This window comes from Sinohyriopsis cumingii, chromosome 3 (assembly GCF_028554795.1).
Source record: "Sinohyriopsis cumingii isolate HCF-2022 chromosome 3, ASM2855479v2, whole genome shotgun sequence".
NCBI lineage: Eukaryota > Metazoa > Mollusca > Bivalvia > Unionida > Unionidae > Sinohyriopsis > Sinohyriopsis cumingii.
The window spans coordinates 22,999,490-23,024,744 of NC_142963.1; the positions used below are offsets into that span (position 1 = coordinate 22,999,490).

General features: G+C 33.4%; 1 protein-coding gene across 1 annotated transcript in view; it reads left to right on the top strand.

The window, feature by feature from the left end:
- The window catches only part of LOC149802534 (protein pelota-like), a 54,307-nt gene that overhangs the window by 14,655 nt on the left and 14,397 nt on the right, over window positions 1–25,255 (top strand). The window contains exons 5-7 of the mRNA XM_089951779.1: window positions 3,278–3,441; window positions 7,849–7,909; window positions 15,500–15,540. Coding sequence (XP_089807905.1) covers window positions 3,278–3,441; window positions 7,849–7,909; window positions 15,500–15,540 — 266 coding nt within the window. The remainder of the gene's footprint in view (window positions 1–3,277; window positions 3,442–7,848; window positions 7,910–15,499; window positions 15,541–25,255) is intronic.

Here is a 25,255-nt window from a genome sequence, read left to right on the forward strand (position 1 = left end):
TTTTGATCCGTAGATTGGCTACTAAACCTGTAGATTTACACATTTTGATACGTGGATTGGCTACTAAACCAGTAGATTTACACATTATGATCCGTAGATTGGCTTTTAAACCAGTAGATTTACACATTATGATGTGTAGATTGGATTCTAAACCAGTAGATTTACACATTATGATCTGTAGATTGGCTTCTAAACCAGTAGATTTACACATTATGATCTGTAGATTGGCTTCTAAACCAGTAGATTTACACATTATGATCTGTAGATTGGCTTCTAAACCAGTAGATTTACACATTATGATCCGTAGATTGGCTTCTAAACCAGTAGATTTTACAGATTATGATCTCTAGATTGGCTACTAAACCAGTAGATTTACACATTTTGATCCATAGATTGGCTACTAAACCTGTAGATTTACACATTATGATCTGTAGATTGGCTTCTAAACCAGTAGATTTACACATTATGATCTGTAGATTGGATTTTAAACCAGTAGATTTACACATTATGATCCGTAGATTGGCTTTTAAACCAGTAGATTTACACATTATGATGTGTAGATTGGATTCTAAACCAGTAGATTTACACATTATGATCTGTAGATTGGCTTCTAAACCAGTAGATTTACACATTATGATCTGTAGATTGGCTTCTAAACCAGTAGATTTACACATTATGATCTGTAGATTGGCTTCTAAACCAGTAGATTTACACATTATGATCCGTAGATTGGCTTCTAAACCAGTAGATTTACACATTATGATCCGTAGATTGGCTACTAAACCAGTAGATTTACACATTATGATCCGTAGATTGGCTTCTAAACCAGTAGATTTTACAGATTATGATCTCTAGATTGGCTACTAAACCAGTAGATTTACACATTTTGATCCATAGATTGGCTACTAAACCTGTAGATTTACACATTATGATCTGTAGATTGGCTTCTAAACCAGTAGATTTACACATTATGATCTGTAGATTGGATTTTAAACCAGTAGATTTACACATTTTGATCCGTAGATTGGCTACTAAACCTGTAGATTTACACATTTTGATCCGTAGATTGGCTACTAAACCAGTAGATTTACACATTATGATCTGTAGATTGGATTCTAAACCAGTAGATTTACACATTTTGATCTGTAGATTGGCTTCTAAACCAGTAGATTTTTATTGACATAAATTTTACCTTCAGTGGATTGAAAACAAAATAAGTGCATTTTTTGCCATAAAATATGTTCTGTTCATAGCATAATAAAATTGAAATTTTGAACATAAATTGGATTTAGATTTTGATGTTACAGTAATAAATAATATAAGACAGAATATTCTGAGTCAGTGAAAAAGAAAGTATTGTTTATCTGATGGCTTAATGCAACGATTTTTTTAAACATCCAATAGCATTTTTAATTTCCTTGACAAGATAACATTTGGCGACCCCTGATGACTGTTATTATTAAGCTTCACACTTAACAGTTTCTTGGTAGTTCTCTACTGTTCTGGTGGCCTAGTGGTTAGAGAATCTGACTCGGATGCAGGAGGTCATGGGTTCAATCCACGACCGAGTCATACCAAAGACTTACAAAAATTGTACTAACAGATGCCTTGCTTGGCACTCAGCATTAAGAGGTTAGTGTTAGGACAAGTCAGCCTGGTGTCAGGATAATGTGACTGGGTGGGACATCATGCTACATGTCTGCGGCATGATGCCCCAGTGTTAGACATCACTATAAACTGTCACACTGCAGACATCATAGCGATATGACTGAAAAATTATTAAAGCTACGTTAAAAATCCAAATCACGCACACACAGTAGTTCTCTGGGCCAGATTTCCCCATGAATCATTTTGTGTTTTGCAAAGAATTGGATCATGTTCTCTCTCTATCAGCATTAGAATGTTGTACCGACAGGACAACTATGCTCAGCCCGCAAAAAACTTCCAGCTTCAGTTTTCTGTTGCCGGTTTGTAAGGTTTTGTAAGGTTGCTGAGTGTTATCCATTAGTCATCACTCCATGGATAAGTTCCTGATTTGGACTTAAGATGTATTCCTGAGTCTCATCCTCAAGGATTTCTTTCTCATTGTGGCTCAGATTAAACATTTGTTTGCAGGTTTCACCACTGTAAATTTAAAAAAATAAAAATAGAAAACTTGTTTTAACTGTCTGACCCATTTTTCTATAGCATGAAACTAGAAACAGGCATATTTGTTTCTCAGGTTTAATGCCCTGTTATATATTTAAATTGTATAGTCTTTGATTTTTAAGGGGAAAGAGAGTGTATAAAAAAACTCACCATATAAATGTTTATACTGACTGCTTTTTCTCGTGTCTGATGACAAGGGCCTCTTGTAGAGAACATTATTAAATTTAAAAGATTTTTAAAAACCCAAGAAGTTATAATACAATAATTCTACTGAACAACTAAGCTGAATTTATTTTGACAATTGTTAGAAACCAATTGCTCCACTGACATGACATAAGGTGTTTACGAGATTATTGGTCTCTTGCCATTTTCAGTACGTAATACTTGCTGACATCGCGGTAACATGCAGGTTAAGATTCCGCCTAACTGTCACACTATAAACAACTGTTTTTGCTTTCAGCTTGTCAGGTGACTATCTCTTAAAAATTTATTGATTATGTTTGAATTATTTTTTTAAGGCTACAGTTTTTTTCTTAATTTTGATCCAGATTTAGTGTTCTGGGTTCTTGTGACTGCTGCATGCCTGCTGTTTTCATTACTGTAAACAATATGGAGTTGTATTTGGTCATTTACATATGGTATTGATGGGATAGTTAATGTTGACATAACAAGTCATTATTTTGCAACATTATTAGTGCAAACATATTTACATCATGAATGGATTCACATCATTGGTGTTATGAGTGTAATTCAACTTCTGATGCTTTGGTTCAGTCGTGTTTACTTAGATCGATACGCATGCTAAGATACAGGAATAAGTCATCTACTTTACTGTTGCTTGCATTTGTGAGTTCTGTTCATTGACTTGATTTATAGTCAAGAGATGTCAGTAATTGATTGGTTTTTATTAAGAGCTCATGCATATTAGATTTGAATAGACAACTGGTTGTTTAGTACAACAGAGATTATCATTCTCTTGCATCGATGACAATTGTGAATCCACCTCATTATCTTGCATCATTGTTTATTTTGTGGTCTAAGAGCTTTTGTAATTTGTGTGAAAAGGGTCTAATATGAATTTATCATTTATCATTTGGCATGCTAATATTTTATTTTTATGTCACTTAAGAAATGTGCTGCGACCCAACACAGCATGCGGACTTAGCAGCAGTGGTGATGCAGGAGGGGTTGGCCCATGTCTGTCTCATCACGCCAAACATGACCCTTGTCAGGGCCAAGATAGAGACCAATATCCCAAGGAAAAGAAAAGGAATGTGCCAACAACATGATAAGGTGTTGCTATTTAGCTGATTGTTTTGTGTTAGCTTTCATAAGTAAACTTCCTTATCAAGTTTTTTTATTTACTTCAGACAAAATTTCGATAGACCATCTTTCTGATTCAAAAGTTATTGATTTCACCTTCCAAAATGTTCATGTTGCCAGATCAGTTATATCTTATATTTTTTTAAATACCTTGAACATAGATGCAACCATGTAAACAAAAATAATCCGATAGAATAACATTAACAAAAAAAAATTAAATCCAAAAGAGAGAAATTATGGTACTGATTTCAGTGCTGCAAATGAAATAGCCTCTGAAGATTTTAAATTTGTCTATCATTGATATCTCACATCTTAATTATATTACATTATCATAAGAATTTGGATAAATTTCTGGATAATGTTTTAAAATTAAAAAAAAACGCCACAAGTGAAATAACTGACTAGTTTGACTTTACTGCTTTTTCAGGCTGAACTGAAATAATTGTTTATGATGTTAAACTGCAGGAAATTAGTGTTATGAACAAAATGATGCCATGACATGAGATTTACAAGACAATGTTAGCTATAGTTCTCTACAATGTCTTAGATGCCAAAATAGAATGGAAAAAATGACCGGAAAAGATACATAAGTAAAGATTCATAAAAGATACATAAAGTAAAGATACATCAGACTGGTTGAGATATACATCTTTATTGATGAGTGTATTGTGAAACATACATAAGAAATCAATACAGTTCTGTTTTCATCTAGATACATCTCTCCCTTGATAACTTGTGCTCATGGGGTCCACAAACATAGACCGCACTATAAGCGAGGGCACGAGTTAGTGAGGGACCTCCAAAAATTGAGCATATCCGCTTAAATATCGAGAAAACCACCGCGGGGGGGTAGGGGATAATCATATCGATAATAATTGTGAACGATACTTTTTTCTAATGAAGTTGTTTATTATTCTGTATAAATTACATTTATTTTCAAGATGTCCAACATGTGAAAGATTGTTCCAACTGGTTTCCACAACCATCACATGTACGCGAAAATATTTGTGCATTATGTCACTGCTTTTTGTTTTGTTCATTAGTCTGGTTCCCAGAGTGGTATTTAATAATATCCTGCCAAATCGATAGTCCGAGTAACAGGAAACTAGACTAACTGTTGACACACCACCAAACAAGAATCCTTGTTTTTAGAACAATCAACATTTATTTCGTGAGACAATCGTCTATGTCGAAACTCAGTTTGTTCTTATTGTTCAGTAAGTACAATATTGATGTTGTGATTTCATTGGAAGTAATAGTTAAATTATTTATCATCCTTAAAGATATCTCTAAGTGCCAGTTCAAGAATTCTCTAAAAACTCGCTTTCCCACAATGGTCTGTATCTGTGAAACCAAGCTCTTTATTTTATTAAGTATTCATTTAGTTTGGTTGCATTGCTATCTTTAATCACAGTTATGAATGAGTCAGTTAATTTAAGGTAGTTTATGTTACATACACAATAATATTTTTTACAGTGTTCAATTGATCAAATGAAGTGAGTTCACCTGACATACGACCGGGGCCGCTAGATTTTAAGTTTTTATGATTTGCGTGCCTTTTAACTTTTCTTTTAATCCACCTCTTTTATTTGATTCAGAATACATAATTAACATGGTAATACAAAGGAGGCCAGCTTTTAATTCAGTGCAACGATAAAACAAATACTTCTGCAAGTCAGTTATCAAAACACGGTTGGCACTTAATTAGGTTCTCAGAGAAATGCTTGCTGACATTGCTGTTATGGTAGATTGACACATTTTATGTTTAAATACACATTGTATTTATGACGATTACATTTAAGAGGAACTAAAAGATAGAATTAAAACACAAATTTCACTATACAGAAATTATTGAATTGGTATTTAAGTATTAATGTACTGCCTACACTAGGCATGACATTTTCATTGATCAAAATTTCCTTGAATATCTTTAATTACGGTGTACTAAGAATGTTGTTTGGAAAGAAAATATTACCAGTTATATGACTTCTTATTAAAAGTTGATAATTTCAAAATATTAATTGAAATTTCGAGGTCCTATCTACTGTTTGTGACTATAAAACGAGAGATATATTAACGTTTCAGTTACCAATTTTGATCTCGATTTTCTTTAAGTTAAAGGAAATAAGGATTTAAAAAAATATTATTTTCTTGTTTAAAAAAAATGGGATTCAAGCCTGACCCTGCATTACAAGCAGGTTCGCGAGTTATTGAGGGAGTGATGTATGTGGAACTGATTAAATATTATAAATGTATCAGTTAATGAAGTTTATATATACTCTCAGAAATCAATAAATAACATTTGAAGTTGCACAGTTAGTATCATGACTCATCCTAAATTTTGCATTAGTGTTACTGCTATGACAATAAGTATTTTCATTAAAAATAGAACAGTGAGAACATCTTTATTACATTTAGTAGATAAACCAAACATGGAAATCATAATGATCTCTGGTTTGTTTGTAAGCAGGCATAGGACCAATTTTGTGATGCGATTTAATGCTTACAAGATAATTGCAAAAGATCCTAATATATACCTTGATTGGTTATCAGGGACTATACTCAATAAAAGGAATTATATTTTCATCCTTCTCCTTGACTTTATATTTTAATGACTCTGGCTTTATGATAATATACCTTTTTGAATACAGCATTACTAATGTAAGCTGGATAACTTATTTTCAAAATATTTTCATGTAATTCTGTCAACAAATGTCTAAATACACCATTTTATCAGAAATAATCCTTCAAGATCACTTGGCTTAAATGGATGGTAATGAATGTTCAAAATATTAATGAACAAATGCAGTTTTAACATGTACACTAGTTGTGGAATTGTTACATCATTTTGAATGACTGCATCGAAAAATGTTTCTTTATTATTCAGCATGTTGAAAGTAAATTTAATTGCAGGATTATTAAATTAGTCTATGAAAGTGTGAATATCTTGTATTAAGGACTGGTTCAATGTGCATCATCATCTTTAACTGTGCAAATTCAGATGTTATTTATTTGATAATTTGTAAAAAGTGTGGCATAGAAGATACTGGATGGACTTCTCATGTACCTAAACACATGTACAAACATAAGTATGACATTAATAGCTTTATCTATTCATCTTTTTTGTCTTTAGCCGTCATACAATTTAATGTCTGTCAGTTACAAGATTGTCTTTAGCCTTCATACAATTTAATGTCTGTCAGTTACAAGATTGTCTTTAGCCGTCATACAATTTAATGTCTGTCAATTACAAGATTGTTCATTAGTGCCAATTCTGATATGAGATGTCTGTTAAAGGAAACACTGGATTCACCATTTGGATACTGTCTATTCAAAGGTTTAAATTCTATAATTATGTATAAACTTCTTTACATCAAAAGTTCATTGTATTTAGTCCATTCTACATGTAAAAAGACTTAATATTTTATTTTGTATCAGAATTATTTAGTAATACTCGTAAATAATAATCCAAATCAGGGCTGATAATTGTTTTTACATTCACTTGTCCATAATGGGGTGGGGTGTAGGCTGTGATAAATAGAACAATTTATTTTTTTATCAGTTCATTCGTATTTAATTAAAAATATCATTTCCTAGTGGAGTGTAAGCCTTCAGTGATTCAAGCCATAAATAAACATCATTCCAATGTGACTGAACATTTCTGTCTCTATTTGAATGTTCCTTATTCAAATTTTCTGCCTAATTAACATATTCACTTCATTTCAAATGTGATATTGAAAATGGAAGTTGATCCTTTGTATAATCAAGACATATTTAAGAATCATTAATATAATTTATTCATTTTATAAAGGAAACCGACTTTGATGACAGTAAAGCGCCATTTGATTATTTAATTGCATTGACACTCTGGATTGAAATCAAAGGTTGATCCACACTTGAGTATTTGGGTTGAGTAAACACAATATAAAAAGCATTTCAAACACTGTTAATTATTCATACAGTATATGTTTTTTTGAAATGTTTTGATTAGCTGATAATTATATTGCTGAGCTCAGTATACATTTAAGTTGTAGTGGACATTTTGACCACATGTGTTGTATTGCAGGTTATGAGTGAAGAAATGGAAAGATGTAGATTCAAGAATTCAGTATGCCAAGTGGGTATGAATAGCCAGATAAAGTGATTAAAGTATTAATATTAGTGCTTGCCTGACTTGTTTTAAAATAGGAAATCAGCACTTGTCTTGGACTGGCATCCTGCTAAATTGTACTTGATGGATTTCAAAAATGAATAGTCCTGGATGTTTGGGATTTTATCAGTCATAAAGATTTTCATTAATCATGCTGTACAATAGGTTGATATTTACTGTTGTTGAATGTGGATGTATGTCTGACTTTTTTGTTTTCTTTTTTTCAGGGTTTAGAGAAGTTCTATGATATGATAATTCAAGCCATACTTAGGCATGTCAAATTTGATGGTGAGTACACATTTCTCTGATGCAGTTGAGTTTCTTGGGAAAATTCTAAAAAAATGGTTTTGTAGATTTTTTTCTTTTCTTATGCAAGCAGGTGTGAAATGTGTCTTCAGGTGTGTTTGCCTGGAGAAGTTACATTATTTTTTTTAAAATATTGCTTCATATTTATCAGGATCTATTTTCTTGTGACTAAGTTGTTTGAGAGCCCACTGATAATATGTTGTCTGGCATCTTTGTTGGAGTTACCTCCCATTCTGTACTTTTTGAGTGAACAAAAACTTTGATTAGTCTTTTGAGACCTCTCTGCAGAGGCCATGAACTGATAAAAGGCAACAATGTCCATTCTCGATTATAAAATTTCTAATATTTTTTTTGTTGCACAAATAGTCATTTCTCATAAAGCTGCATCTCGTTGCATTGCAAGCTGGATGCTCTACCAGCTGAACTATCTTGGCTGTTGGGACTACTGTACTATTTTATAAGTTCCCTGGACTAGTTTATAAGTCCTTGGGACCATTGTCCGTAGGTTTCCATGAAATTTTCCCTGTGTTTCATAGAGTATTGTTCATGAGTTTTTACATCAGTTGTAATTTTGTAAAAATTTGTTTAGTAATATCAGTTTAAGAGTTTGTTGGCAAATAAGAAATAATTGTTGATTTTCGTAAATATTTAGGTGTATGAATCTATTTATAAAATGAAAAAATAGTCTGCAAAGTCATTTAAGTAAATTTATAAGCCTCAAGATTATATGTTTTCCATAACCAGTGTAATTTGTTACAGTGTTATAAAAGTGAATACTTAAATATTTAACATCTACAGATTGCAATAGAAACATTTTATGAATTGGAGTTTACAGAATTATGTCCTTCCTTTATTAGGTCCAAATGTACCACTTCGTTTTATTTCAGTTTTGTAGTATGTTTGTTTTATTAGATAAAAATGCAAGATATTAACAAACAAAAGAATTCTTAAAGAGAAAAATGTATACAGAGATAAAATTAATTGAATGGCATTAATGCAATACCAACTACTATTGTATTGCTATCCATAGTAAATTTTTACCCTTTCTTGGGACAGGTGTCAGGGTATGTATCCTCTACTCATTTTTGGTTCCACATCATTTTGTATTTGTGGTTTATTTCTGTCTTGGGTTATAATCATTGTGCAAGGTGTGGGTAGGCCCCATGGGTTACTCACCCAACTGTTTCTCGTGCACTCAATGTGCCCATATCAACTGTTGTCTGCTTTGTTGACCATGTGAAGACAAAGCTTGGGATTTGATGGAAAGTTGCCACATTTTAGAGGAAGGAAGAATGGTTCCACATTTTCTCAGGGTCAAGAGACTGCCAGACATGCTGTGGCTGTGTGATTCTACCCATAATTATCAGCTTGTTTTCCCTGCTGCTTGGCGCCTTTACGAACCCAGGGTTCCAACACTACTGGGAAAAACTTGGGAGAAATGAATTTTTTTCCCCGACTGTGAAAAGTCTTTGAATTTTGCAAATATTGAAGAAAGTCAGGAAAACCCAGGAATTTTCCGTTAGCACTTGTCGTCCAAAACAATCATGTAATTGAGTCATAACTAAACTGATTGTGAGTTAAATTTATCGAGTTCTAACAGAACGTTTGGAGGGTGCAGTATGGGTCATTTGGGTGCTTGCAATAAACATATATGCTGAGTAAATCCAAACGCTCAGTGGATTACATTTGTCTAGTAGACTTTTATTTTCAAAGTCAGCTCGATATCCGTATCTTTCCTTACATGGAAGGCATGAAAACCAGTCTAGCATCATAGGATGCCAACATGGTGGTGGCAAAGTGTAGCCACTTACCGGATGGCTTAGCAAACTTTAAATGTTGTTAAATCAAGTGATACATGCACGAAATCGATATGAAAATTACCTATTTTCTCCAGTGGTTCTTCCCTGTGTTTTCCAGGGTTCTTCCTCCACCAGTTATACCGGCGGCCATGTATAGCCTATCAACAACAACAGCAACCTATTTTCTCAGAAATTGTGACTATTGTAATCATTATGTCTTTAATCTGCTGAAGGACAAGATAAAACTACGCCGTTGATGAAATGTGACCTGGTACTCATGATTTTGCATTGCTAGTTGCATGAGTACACAAATCTAACATTTTGAAATGTTGTAAAGAAATTTTTTTTTAAAATGAAAGTCATATACTGGTTGTAATAAACATACAAAATCGAAAGAACACAAAATTTTCCATATTTATGTATTCTGAGAACAACTTCTTGAGTTTTGTTGTATCACGTGACTACCACGTTGACATGTGCTCTCTGCTTGATAAATCAGATTGGCCAGATTGCTAGTTTTTACAAAACGTTTTCGACTTTCATTTAATGTATTTGAATTTCTGTACAACATTAAAAAGGAGTTGTTATCATGTGACTATTGGACTCGTGATGTCGTTGTTGGAGATATGTGAAATCGTGACTAGTAATGCAAATGGTGAGTACAGGGTCAGGTTTCATCTATGCCTTAGTTTTGTCTAGTCTGCCAGCGGATTAAAGACATAATGATTATTATACTTGACATTTCTGAGAAAAGAAATCATTTTCCTATCGATTTCATACAGGTGTAAGTCGATATAACATACATTAAAATTTTATAGGCCCACTGGTAAGTGACTACCATATGTCACTACCGCACGGCGGCAACAAATTCCAAATTTTCGATATGAAGTTGCAATTACCCCACATCCAAATGTCCAAATATGTCAAATGACGTGGGAATATTCGGAGGAAACCTGGATCAGAAAACGGACTGCTGTTCATTTTAAGCCAAATTTATAGTCCAAATTGTTGAATCTGTGAGCTGAAATGAGAAATTGTCATCCCTTGTATTATTTATTAAAAACTATATGAGTCTCTGTATCAATACAGGTTTGGGGACTGGTTTAACGAATTACAAGGAGACAAGTTGATTTTACAGAAAATTCAGTCTTGTTTGTACAACAGTAAATAATTTTGAAGGTTTTTTGTCAAAATTTAAATCAACCCTTTTGAATTTTTTTTACGATGGATTTTTAACTAGATCGCCTTAAGGAGATTAGGCTGTTTGAAAAATCTTGTTGGGATTTTATTGGCACAGATAAATTCAGGGTTAAGCTCTTTTCATTACAAGACAAGAGTATAATTATTAGCATTTATTGTTTTTTTATATACTGTAATAGGAAATGTTTACTTTCTATAAGCTGGATATATATATATATAGTGCTATAGAATTCTTTAGAATTAAAGGTTTGAAAAGAAACCAAACTAATTTATGTTATTATTCTGTTCCCACTTAGTAACATAATGCAGGTCAGCAAAATAAAGTTAGAATTTTTATTCTGTACATTGAAATGACTTTACATGCCAATTTATAGGAATATAATCAAACTTGTTTCATGTGATACTTTTTGTGGTATTGTACATGATCATCTTTTCTGACTTGGATGTTTTGGAGAGTCTTGAAAAAGAAACATCTTTAGATTTAGAAAATGCTTGTCTTATAATCAAAAATGTACTTTGAAAAATTAATTTCATCCTGGAAAACCCCTGGAAATTTGTCTTTAGAAAAGCATGGGAACCATGCCAACTACACCTGTTGGATTTGGGTGCTGTCTAGGTAAGGGTATTGATAGGGATCTGGATTCATCTTTCCGTTAGATCCTTAGAGGTTTTGTTCCAAAGAGTTCCTCTGCTTACAGTAACCTCATACACATATCTACTTCTGGCTGCCTCCAGTTTGTTGAAGAATGAATTGTTCTTTCCATTCACTTTATATGTGTTTGTTGGAGGCTGTGACTAAAATGTCAGGGCTTGCATTTTGCTTGTTCATGGTGCTTTCTGCAGAGCTTTATGCATCGGTGGAAATGCTACCTTGAATACTTCAGAGGTGCTGCTGGATCAAAGCAAGAACTATTTGAGGGCTGTCCCACTTAATGTGGAGACACTGTTTGGGGTCTAATTTTCTCATTTGCATTACAAGACTTGAGGGATCATCAGTACCGGTCCTTGGTCATGACTCTGGGCTTGAATAAAAATCCCAACCTGATTAATTGATGGGCCTGCCTGTCAACATCAATAGCTAAACATGCAGCCTCAGTTTAAAGTTCCCTCCTACCCATCCTTCTTTAGACAGACATGATTTCTCTCTGTTTTAAGGCAGAATTCCGCTTTTCTCCTGACTTGAATTTGATTTTTCTTGATATAGTCCATTTTTTTTATCATCTCAGATCTGCTTTTTAAAAACAGTTTGTTCGGTCCCATTCCGCAACAACCCTTGTAACGTATTCGTTATATATATTAGTTAGCCCGCGACTCTCGTAAAGAGTATTCTGATTAGTCAAAAGTTTAAATTCATTCAGTTAATCTTTGTGTAATGGAAACTGATGGCTATGGAAAGGAGAAGCATGCTTGCAAAAAATGGCATCCAGAGTTGTTGAGAGAGACCATGCCACGAGAAGTTTAGATAATGGTTTAAAAAATGTATGGAAATGGGAATGGCTGGAGCGAAAAGTCAACAGAAATTTAGTTGGTCAGTTTATAAGAAAACTGAACGCTAGATGACTGGCATTTTGTAACCTCTGCTCTATGGTAATCGCAGTTGGAAGAGTTTGGAACAGCACCTACAAAAGAAGCTGCATACGGAAAAATTGAAGCTCAGAAGGCATTTGGAAAAAGTGCAGTTAATTACTACAAAAAGAAAGATTTCTTGCATGAGAGAACAGATGTAGCTCTGTCAGAATATGTGCACTGCATGTCGCCAATACAAGCACCAGGTTGAAAGGAAAAAGACTCTCATTGAGAAGAAAAAGAAACGATTGCAAAAACGTCAGACAAAAAGGAAGACTAAATAAATCTTTGCCAAAGCGGCAAAAAGAGCATATCAACAGGTTGTGTCCATTGGACAAAAAGAGAAGTGAATGTATGGGATTATTTGTATATAGTTGATGTATTTGGTAGTTTATTTTATAGATTTGTTATGAAAAGAGAGAAGTATAATATATTTGCTGCAAAAATTAAGAAATTATTGTGATTGTTGTGACTTAATTACGATGTGAACACTGACATGTACATGAAATAACTTAAGCACCAATAGTATTGGAGAACAAATTCATGTGACAATGAATATTGTGAACTTATTCAAGTCAAGTTGAAAATTTTGGGTAAGTTTTTAGTTTTTCAGATGAATTTTTTATTATATATAATGATCATAAGTTGCACCAGTTTTTTATGATTGTAAAATGCATTTCTGGACCCCCGGATTGGGGTCACTGCCTCTCAAGACCCCATTGGGGGAGGACCCCCCAAATCCCCCTTTCAAATTTTCAGCTTCGTGGAATACCAAAATCATGTCTGTTTAGAGTAGATGGTCAAGGGAGGAAGTCTTCTAATTTGTCCTGGAGTGAAGTAGTCCGCCCAAGGGACTTGTAGTATATCCTGTTTCCCAGCATCCAGATAGGTGCCACACTAGCCCAATTTTCAGAGGCTTGCTCAGGCATCACAGACAACTGGTACCTCTAAGGGAAGATGTGTACATTTGTGTAGAAAGGTACATTAGAGAGCATGTCAAATCACCATCATCTTGGTTTCTGTTCCTGAATAGTTTGGTATCCAAAAATGTGTAACATTTTGACTCATAATTGATGTTTCCATCCTTAACAAATTTCTTTTGGAAGAACAGTTCAGAATGGAGATAAACACCAATGGATGCATTCCTTCACATCCCCATTCCCCATCTCACTGGGAATACCAACATGTTTTGATGGAGTTAAAATTTCTGGCTTATTCATTTAGCCTCACCTCTTTTCCTAGAACTTTTCCCAGGCTGATGGGGACAAAAGCAGCTCATTTGAGGTTCCCATTCTCAAGTATTTTGACATCTGGACAACAAGGATTCTCTGTATGTCTCTTCTGTACTGCATCAAAGGGCTTTGGTGGTGGATGCCTTCAGACTTAAGTAGGATTGTTTGCATGCTTAAGACTTCTGACCTTTCAAGATAATTCCTCAGTTTCTTCTCCGAGTTAGGATCTTCACATTTTAGTTTATTTCCTCAATGGCTTTGAATGATCATGATTTAATCATCTCCTTGTTGATAGACAATTCCAGGAAATTACCATAAGAAAGAACCTGCTATAGCAGAACAAGGGGTATCTTACACAGCATTCCAGATTCTCCACCTTCATACTCTTCTCATAAAACAGTATATCTGCCAAGACTGATTTTGAGCTGGGTTGCAATGTTGCATTGCAGAGGACTGTATAATGCTCTGTATGATCTACCATTGAGATGAATCCTCATCTTGCTGATCTCATTAGGTATTTTGAGCTTCAGAGACCAGTATCTCACTCATTAATGCCTAGATGGAACCTTTTGTATATTCTGTGGATGCTATCAAAAACCATCTTATGAATCTTTGAGTTTAGCTTCCTTTAAGAATTCTACCCTTAAGACAGTCTTCCTGCACTCCTTGGCATCAACAAGTAGTAAAATTCATGTCTTGTCTTTGAAAAAGGATTGTTTATGGTTCAATGGTAACTATGTTTTGGTTTATATTTGCCATTCTGTTTCTGGCTAAGAATCAACTACCTTCAGTAGTTCCTGTTATGTTTTTGATCCCCAGTCTCAGTCATATATATAAACTGTGAATGATCAAGATAGGCTCCTTTGCCCAGTTAGAGCTTCACAGTTTTATTTAGCTTCCCTAAATGGAGGAATTATCTTTCTTTCTTAAGGATTCCACTGTTATTTCGGCAGCCACCATTTCTAAGTGAACTGTTATCACTATAAAAGAGATTTATCAGTCCCTGTCTGAGAGGAAGCTTTAATTAGGCCCATCAATTTTAATTAGAATTAAAGCCCATAAGGATAGGGTTAGGGTTATTTCTGGATCTTGGATCTAATTTAGTCGTTTATCTTTGGATGATGTTATCAGAGCCACCTTTTGGTGATCTCACTTTATTTTGGCATCCTTTCTCCATTGATCTTTGACACACAAATGTGAAAGCAGGTAATTTTTGGGGTCAAATTATAACCATGTAACATATCTACCAGCTTACAACAAAGAACACTCTTACACTAAGACTAAGTGCAATTCTTCTACCAGTTTTTTTGTTGAAGTTATCACCCTTCTTCTTAACTGGTAAATTCAGCAATGTAATATTAGCAGTGCATTACTGCTATTAAGATATAGTTTTTATTGGAGTAACACTCATTTCAATTATGTAATACTTTCCTGCAAAGATTTCCCTCCTTCCAGTCTTCTCAGATGTTCTGGAGTCTTGGTCCAAGTAAAAAGTGGAAGATATTCCTTTTGCTGGATATGACTATGGAGTTAGTCTAGGCTCATGATCTTTAAGTTCTGGCCTCCAATTACTGACTGGAGAAGGAATATTTAACATGGATTGGGGACTAATTAGCATTCTGAAAAAAAAGGCAGCAATATAATAGAACCAGGTAAGTTTTACATAATTATGATTATTTTTACCCCACCCACCCCAGTTTTGCTCTTGTTGTATGGTATCATTGAATTATTACTTTCATGACTTATTACATTTTGATTCCTTGCTTTCTTTCCAGTGGTCAAGTGTGTCTTGGTAGCTAGTCCAGGATTTGTTAAGGTAAAAATTATAAGTCATTGAATTGCATGATCATTTTACCTTTATCGGTCTGAAAGCTGAGGATGTTGCATTGTCAGTAATTGCTTCCAGTGCATCTTGAACCATCAGATGCAAGTCTTGGACTCCAAATGTGCTTATAATGAGCACCTTCATTGTTTGTTAATTTTACCCAGTGTGTTATAAAGGGAACAAATTTTCTTTTGTACGCTCCAGATTAGCTATTATCTGCATTTTCCAAAATAATTTAATAAACAATACACAATCAAATAGTTTACATTTTTCTGATCACAATTTTTTTGTGTGTAGATGCCAAGTTTAGTGTTACTTGCATTTGATAGTCTCTGTAAGGTTTTCATTGATAATCAGCAGTTTTTAAATATTGGTTAATTCTTGTTCACTTCATAGCAACATTCAAAATTTGTTTCCAGTTGAAAAGTATGTATGGGTAAGTCTCAGAAGAAGGACATTGAAAATGGCAACTGATTGCCATCTAAAACATCGTGGAGACTGTCAAACACTACTTTAGTAGCACTAAACTAAAACATTGTGGAGAATATCATACACTACTTTAGTAGCACTAAACTAAAACATTGTGGAGACTATCATACACTACTTTAGTAGCACTAAACTAAAACATCGTGGAGACTATCAAACACTACTTTAGTAGCACTAAACTAAAACATTGTGGAGAATATCATACACTTCTTTAGTAGCACTAAACTAAAACATTGTGGAGAATATCATACACTACTTTAGTAGCACTAAACTAAAACATTGTGGAGACTATCATACACTACTTTAGTAGCACTAAACTAAAACATCGTGGAGACTATCAAACACTACTTTAGTAGCACTAAACTAAAACATTGTGGAGAATATCATACACTTCTTTAGTAGCACTAAACTAAAACATGGAGAATATCAAACACTACTTTAGTAGCACTGAACTAAAACATTGTGGAGAATATCATACACTTCTTTAGTAGCACTAAACTAAAACATCGTGGAGAATATCAAACACTGCTTTAGTAGCACTGAACTAAAACATTGTGGAGAATATCATACACTTCTTTAGTAGCACTAAACTAAAACATCGTGGAGAATATCAAACACTGCTTTAGTAGCACTGAACTAAAACATTGTGGAGAATATCATACACTTCTTTAGTAGCACTAAACTAAAACATCGTGGAGACTATCAAACACTACTTTAGTAGCACTAAACTAAAACATCGTGGAGAATATCAAACACTGCTTTAGTAGCACTGAACTAAAACATTGTGGAGAATATCATACACTTCTTTAGTAGCACTAAACTAAAACATCGTGGAGAATATCATACACTGCTTTAGTAGCACTGAACTAAAACATTGTGGAGAATATCATACACTTCTTTAGTAGCACTAAACTAAAACATCGTGGAGACTATCAAACACTACTTTAGTTGCACTAAACTAAAACATCGTGGAGAATATCAAACACTACTTTAGTAGCACTAAACTAAAACATGGAGAATATCACACACTACTTTAGTAGCACTAAACTAAAACATCATGGAGAATATCAAACACTACTTTAGTAGCACTAAACTAAAACATTGTGGAGACTATCATACACTTCTTTAGTAGCACTAAATTAAAACATCATGGAGAATATCAAACACTGCTTTAGTAGCACTGAACTAAAACATTGTGGAGAATATCATACACTTCTTTAGTAGCACTAAACTAAAACATCATGGAGAATATCAAACACTGCTTTAGTAGCACTGAACTAAAACATTGTGGAGAATATCATACACTTCTTTAGTAGCACTAAACTAAAACATCATGGAGAATATCAAACACTACTTTAGTAGCACTAAACTAAAACATCATGGAGAATATCAAACACTGCTTTAGTAGCACTAAACTAAAACATCATGGAGAATATCAAACACTGCTTTAGTAGCACTGAACTAAAACATTGTGGAGACTATCAAACACTGCTTTAGTAGCACTAAACTAAAACATCATGGAGAATATCAAATACTGCTTTAGTAGCACTAAACTAAAACATCATGGACAATATCAAACACTGCTTTAGTAGCACTGAACTAAAACATTGTGGAGAATATCATACACTTCTTTAGTAGCACTAAACTAAAACATCATGGAGAATATCAAACACTACTTTAGTAGCACTAAACTAAAACATCATGGAGACTATCAAACACTACTTTAGTAGCACTAAACTAAAACATCATGGAGAATATTAAACACTGCTTTAGTAGCACTGAACTAAAACATTGTGGAGACTATCAACCACTGCTTTAGTAGCACTAAACTAAAACATCATGGAGAATATCAAACACTACTTTAGTAGCACTAAACTAAAACATCATGGAGAATATCAAATACTACTTTAGTAGCACTGAACTAAAACATTGTGGAGACTATCAAACACTGCTTTAGTAGCACTAAACTAAAACATCATGGAGAATATCAAACACTACTTTAGTAGCACTAAACTAAAACATCATGGAGAATATCAAACACTGCTTTAGTAGCACTAAACTAAAACATCATGGAGAATATCAAACACTGCTTTAGTAGCACTGAACTAAAACATTGTGGAGACTATCATACACTGCTTTAGTAGCACTAAACTAAAACATCATGGAGAATATCAAACACTACTTTAGTAGCACTAAACTAAAACATCATGGAGAATATCAAACACTACTTTAGTAGCACTAAACTAAAACATCATGGAGAATATCAAACACTACTTTAGTAGCACTAAACTAAAACGTCATGGAGAATATCAAACACTGCTTTAGTAGCACTAAACTAAAACATCATGGAAAATATCAAACACTGCTTTAGTAGCACTGAACTAAAACATTGTGGAGACTATCAAACACTGCTTTAGTAGCACTAAACTAAAACATCATGGAGAATATCAAATACTGCTTTCGTAGCACTAAACTAAAACATCATGGAGAATATCAAACACTGCTTTAGTAGCACTGAACTAAAACATTGTGGAGAATATCATACACTTCTTTAGTAGCACTAAACTAAAACATCATGGAGAATATCAAACACTACTTTAGTAGCACTAAACTAAAACATCATGGAGAATATCAAACACTGCTTTAGTAGCACTAAACTAAAACATCATGGAGAATATCAAACACTGCTTTAGTAGCACTGAACTAAAACATTGTGGAGACTATCAAACACTACTTTAGTAGCACTAAACTAAAACATCATGGAGAATATCAAACACTACTTTAGTAGCACTAAACTAAAACATCATGGAGAATATCAAACACTACTTTAGTAGCACTAAACTAAAACATCATGGAGAATATCAAATACTACTTTAGTAGCACTAAACTAAAACATTGTGGAGACTATCAAACACTACTTTAGTAGCACTAAACTAAAACATCATGGAGAATATCAAACACTACTTTAGTAGCACTAAACTAAAACATCATGGAGAATATCAAACACTGCTTTAGTAGCACTAAACTAAAACATCATGGAGAATATCAAACACTGCTTTAGTAGCACTGAACTAAAACATTGTGGAGACTATCAAACACTGCTTTAGTAGCACTAAACTAAAACATCATGGAGAATATCAAACACTACTTTAGTAGCACTAAACTAAAACATCATGGAGAATATCAAACACTACTTTAGTAGCACTAAACTAAAACATCATGGAGAATATCAAACACTGCTTTAGTAGCACTGAACTAAAACATTGTGGAGACTATCAAACACTGCTTTAGTAGCACTAAACTAAAACATCATGGAGAATATCAAACACTGCTTTAGTAGCACTGAACTAAAACATTGTGGAGACTATCAAACACTGCTTTAGTAGCACTAAACTAAAACATCATGGAGAATATCAAACACTACTTTAGTAGCACTAAACTAAAACATCATGGAGAATATCAAATACTACTTTAGTAGCACTGAACTAAAACATTGTGGAGACTATCAAACACTGCTTTAGTAGCACTAAACTAAAACATCATGGAGAATATCAAACACTACTTTAGTAGCACTAAACTAAAACATCATGGAGAATATCAAACACTGCTTTAGTAGCACTAAACTAAAACATCATCGAGAATATCAAACACTGCTTTAGTAGCACTGAACTAAAACATTGTGGAGACTATCATACACTGCTTTAGTAGCACTAAACTAAAACATCATGGAGAATATCAAACACTACTTTAGTAGCACTAAACTAAAACATCATGGAGAATATCAAACACTACTTTAGTAGCACTAAACTAAAACATCATGGAGAATATCAAACACTACTTCAGTAGCACTAAACTAAAACATCATGGAGAATATCAAACACTGCTTTAGTAGCACTAAACTAAAACATCATGGAGAATATCAAACACTGCTTTAGTAGCACTGAACTAAAACATTGTGGAGACTATCAAACACTGCTTTAGTAGCACTAAACTAAAACATCATGGAGAATATCAAATACTGCTTTAGTAGCACTAAACTAAAACATCATGGAGAATATCAAACACTGCTTTAGTAGCACTGAACTAAAACATTGTGGAGAATATCATACACTTCTTTAGTAGCACTAAACTAAAACATCATGGAGAATATCAAATACTACTTTAGTAGCACTAAACTAAAACATCATGGAGAATATCAAATACTACTTTAGTAGCACTGAACTAAAACATTGTGGAGACTATCAAACACTACTTTAGTAGCACTAAACTAAAACATCATGGAGAATATCAAACACTGCTTTAGTAGCACTAAACTAAAACATCATGGAGAATATCAAACACTGCTTTAGTAGCACTGAACTAAAACATTGTGGAGACTATCAAACACTGCTTTAGTAGCACTAAACTAAAACATCATGGAGAATATCAAACACTACTTTAGTAGCACTAAACTAAAACATCATGGAGAATATCAAACACTACTTTAGTAGCACTAAACTAAAACATCATGGAGAATATCAAACACTGCTTTAGTAGCACTGAACTAAAACATTGTGGAGACTATCAAACACTGCTTTAGTAGCACTAAACTAAAACATCATGGAGAATATCAAACACTACTTTAGTAGCACTAAACTAAAACATCATGGAGAATATCAAATACTGCTTTAGTAGCACTAAACTAAAACATCATGGAGAATATCAAACACTACTTTAGTAGCACTAAACTAAAACATCATGGAGAATATCAAATACTGCTTTAGTAGCACTAAACTAAAACATCATGGAGAATATCAAACACTACTTTAGTAGCACTAAACTAAAACATCATGGAGAATATCAAACACTGCTTTAGTAGCACTGAACTAAAACATTGTGGAGACTATCAAACACTACTTTAGTAGCACTAAACTAAAACATTGTGGAGAATATCATACACTACTTTAGTAGCACTAAACTAAAACATCATGGAGAATATCAAATACTACTTTAGTAGCACTAAACTAAAACATTGTGGAGAATATCATACACTACTTTAGTAGCACTAAACTAAAACATTGTGGAGACTATCAAACACTACTTTAGTAGCACTAAACTAAAACATCGTGGAGAATATCAAACACTACTTTAGTAGCACTAAACTAAAACATTGTGGAGAATATCATACACTTCTTTCGTAGCACTAAACTAAAACATGGAGAATATCACACACTACTTTAGTAGCACTAAACTAAAACATCATGGAGAATATCAAACACTACTTTAGTAGCACTAAACTAAAACATTGTGGAGAATATCATACACTACTTTAGTAGCACTAAACTAAAACATTGTGGAGACTATCAAACACTACTTTAGTAGCACTAAACTAAAACATCGTGGAGAATATCAAACACTACTTTAGTAGCACTAAACTAAAACATTGTGGAGAATATCATACACTTCTTTAGTAGCACTAAACTAAAACATGGAGAATATCACACACTACTTTAGTAGCACTAAACTAAAACATTGTGGAGAATATCATACACTACTTTAGTAGCACTAAATTAAAACATCGTGGAGACTATCAAACACTACTTTAGTAGCACTAAACTAAAACATCGTGGAGACTATCAAACACTACTTTAGTAGCACTAAACTAAAACATCGTGGAGAATATCATACACTACTTTAGTAGCACTAAACTTAGCATCTACATACTTTCATTTCATGAATAGAAAAATGGTAGTTTGATTAACATGTGTTCCTAAGATATGACCATATGAATGAAATTGCCGTATTTGCCAGCCTATAAGATGATACTTTTTGACCAGAAAATCTTAGCTTCGTCTTATACTCCGAATTGACATGTATATGGATTATATCATCCATATCACTTTATCATATTTTTTGTATGGAAAATAATTCTCCAAGAGTATGAAAAATAACATGCAAATAATATTTCATTTTGGGGAAGAGATCATGTTTGAACAAATATAGGATCTAACAGTGAGTATTTGAAACAATTACATGATCATCAGTATGAAAAATTAACATAGATCAGATGTAAAAGCAACATGCACCAGTAATGTACATTGTTTATAATATATGTTATTTAAATTCAATTTGTGCATTAAAATTTACAAGTTAGAAGATGAATAACCATGACAAAGACATATTCGATCACAATTTTCTTCTTGTGCAGTACCATATTCCATTATCAATTAATACCACTAGTTAGCGATTCCTTCTAATTTTTGCATCCACTTCCATTATTACAAGAACCACATGGTTTTGTACTGGTATTTACAGGCAAATTAAATATGCTACAGCTGTATTTTAAGATTCTGCAGACCAGATCATATTAGCAAGGCTACTAATAGGGCAATGAGGTTACCTATGGCTATTATGAATACCATACCATATAGTTAAAGGAAATGCCAGGTGGTTACTATTGTAAATTTCTCAGCCAGTGACATTTTTTAACTTGCCTACTGAACGGACAGCAATTTAAAGTACATCTAGCATGAGCAAAGATCAAAAATAATTGCTGCCTAAGTACAGGATGAGTACATGCACTTTAAACAAAATCTTATTTGTTGGGAATGGAGAGGTTGTTATACTTGCAAAGAAAATTAGACAGCATGCAAAATAGTCATTCTTGAGACTTAACCTAGTGGAGACTATATGGATATAACTATTTAAACCCTGAAGGAGTATGGTATGTATTTTAATAGTTTACATTTTTCTGGTTCATTTATTTATGTTTTCTCTCTTTGACAAAAGCTTTAGCAACACGGGGGCAATAAGTTTAAAAAAAGAACAATAAAAATCTACAAAGAGCTGAACTCTCTCTCTCTCTCTAATATAATATTGGGCTATATTTGATTTGATCATAAGGTGCAAAAAGAAAAATGCAATGAAATACATATCTATCCTTCTGTCTGTATCTCTCCCCCTCAAAAAAATCCATTTTAGTATTAATGATGCAATTTCCCTATTGCTGGTAATCTGAAATAGCATACAGTGATACTTTTTATATTTATGAAACCGGAAGTTAGTTTAATTTGATTCCACACAGCATCACAAATTTTATCCTGTCTGTACTCAATCAATTTTCGGGTCAGTGTCATTATATGTAGCTAAAACTACAGAATACGTTTGAAATACTTTTTGTGAAATAAATTAGGTACTTTTAGATACATTTAATGATCCTGACTGGAAAGGTTACAGAGTTACATGTAGGATAAAATTTGCGATGCTTTGTGGAACGAAGTGAAAAACACAATCCGAGGTGTTGATCTGGTCTCGTCTTATACTTGGCATTGACTTATATAAGGATGAAGGATGGAAAATTTGCCAAATTTGCTGATTCGACTTGCACTCTGCATTGACTTATAGGCTGGCAAATATGGTATGAGGGAAAAATATAGGCTGGCAAATATGGTATGAGGGAAAAATGCAATTATTAGCTAATATTGACCATAATATTGTTGACCCAAAAAGTTAATTACATCAACAAAAATGCAGAATTCTCATATTCAGAAAGACATAATTTAGCTTTAATTGAAACCAAACAGTAATAATTATAATAGTTGAAAAGATTTACTATAGCTCAGTTTAATTGTAGTGTGAAAGCTCTGCAAAGAGCTCTGATGAAGGTTTGCAGATTGCCTTGCAAGCTTCCATAACTAGATTCCAGTTTCTACATTCTGTTTTATTTTCTATGTGATGCAAACCGTCACAATCAAAAATATTGGATAACCAGTCTTTTGATTTAAGATTTAAATGACTTTTTAGAAATCATTTCCATCATAGCATTATAATAAAGCATAAAACAGAATAAAGGAAATTTTATGATGAAAGATAATAATGTACAATACTTTTATGCTGGCTTTCAAAGTCATATTACTATATATATTTGTGAAGTCCAGTCAAAATGCAAACAACAAAGATCCTGATCTGCCATGGCATAATGCACCTGCAGATCAGAGTCTTTTGTTGTTTTTTCTACTGATTACTCCTAACAGACTGCACAGACCCATATCTGCCAGCCCATTTTACAATGGCAAATCTTGGTCTGCGCAGTTTTGCAGTTGGACTCGTCTTATAAGAGAGTACATATAGTACTGTGGACCACATTGTTAATATTTAGTCTAAAAGAACATTCCTATTTCATGATTTAGGATGAAATACATAGCAAGCTTGTCATATGCTTATTTTGTCATTGAGATTGAATCTGAAGCATCTCATTATGGATTCTGTTGGCTGTGTGTGTGTGTATGTGATTTGGATTTTTAACGTAGCTTTAACAATTTTTCAGTCATATCGTTATGATGTCTAAAGTGTGGCAGTTTAAAGTGATGTCTGGCACTGGGGCATCATGCCGCAGACATGTAGAATGATGTCCCACCCAGCCACATTATCCTGACACCAGGCCGACCAGTCCTAACACTAACCTCTTAATGCTGAGCGCCAAGTGAGGCAGCTGTTAGTACCATTTTTGTAAGTCTTTGATATGACTTGGCCAGGGATCGAACCCACGACTGTTGGCTCAGTTTTGGTTTAAACATATTTTTTATTTTCCAACATGATAGAAAAGTACATAAAACATCACAAAAGAGATATAAAGGTTTGAGCAACAATCTTAAGCTTCTTAGGAGCTCTCACAAACATTTAATCTTTACTTTGGTGATCTGAGAGACATAAGGAATAAACGACAATAAACAGATCTTTACAAAATTTGAAACACTTGAACTTAATACATTCAAAATTGTAAAAGTGTCAGCTAGTAATTACCAAGTCTTGAATGCTAAAATGTATTTGTACATTATTAATAGACATAATATGAACAAAAATTAGTGTTGACTGGGTGGGAAGGGGTAAGTAAATTTTAACTTATGACGTATGTGGATACAAAAACATGTACACCAAAGTTCTTACCAGGAAATTGTATTGAGATTTAAAAAAAAAAAGATTCTAAGCATTTATCAAATTCCTTAATTTTGTTATAGGAAGTATAGGACCAGTCTAAATATCTCTTCCTTTTTTTTTTTGCTTTGTGTGATTGCAAGGGATTATCAAATAATGAAGATGTGTGTGTTTGTCTCATGCGATTGCAAGGGGTTATCAAAGAGAGAGGAGATATGTTCATGTTTTGGGATAATGTACCTATTGTATGACTTATAATCACAAATTATTTGGTACAGTCTGTAAGATGTTGTGTGGTTTATTGCTT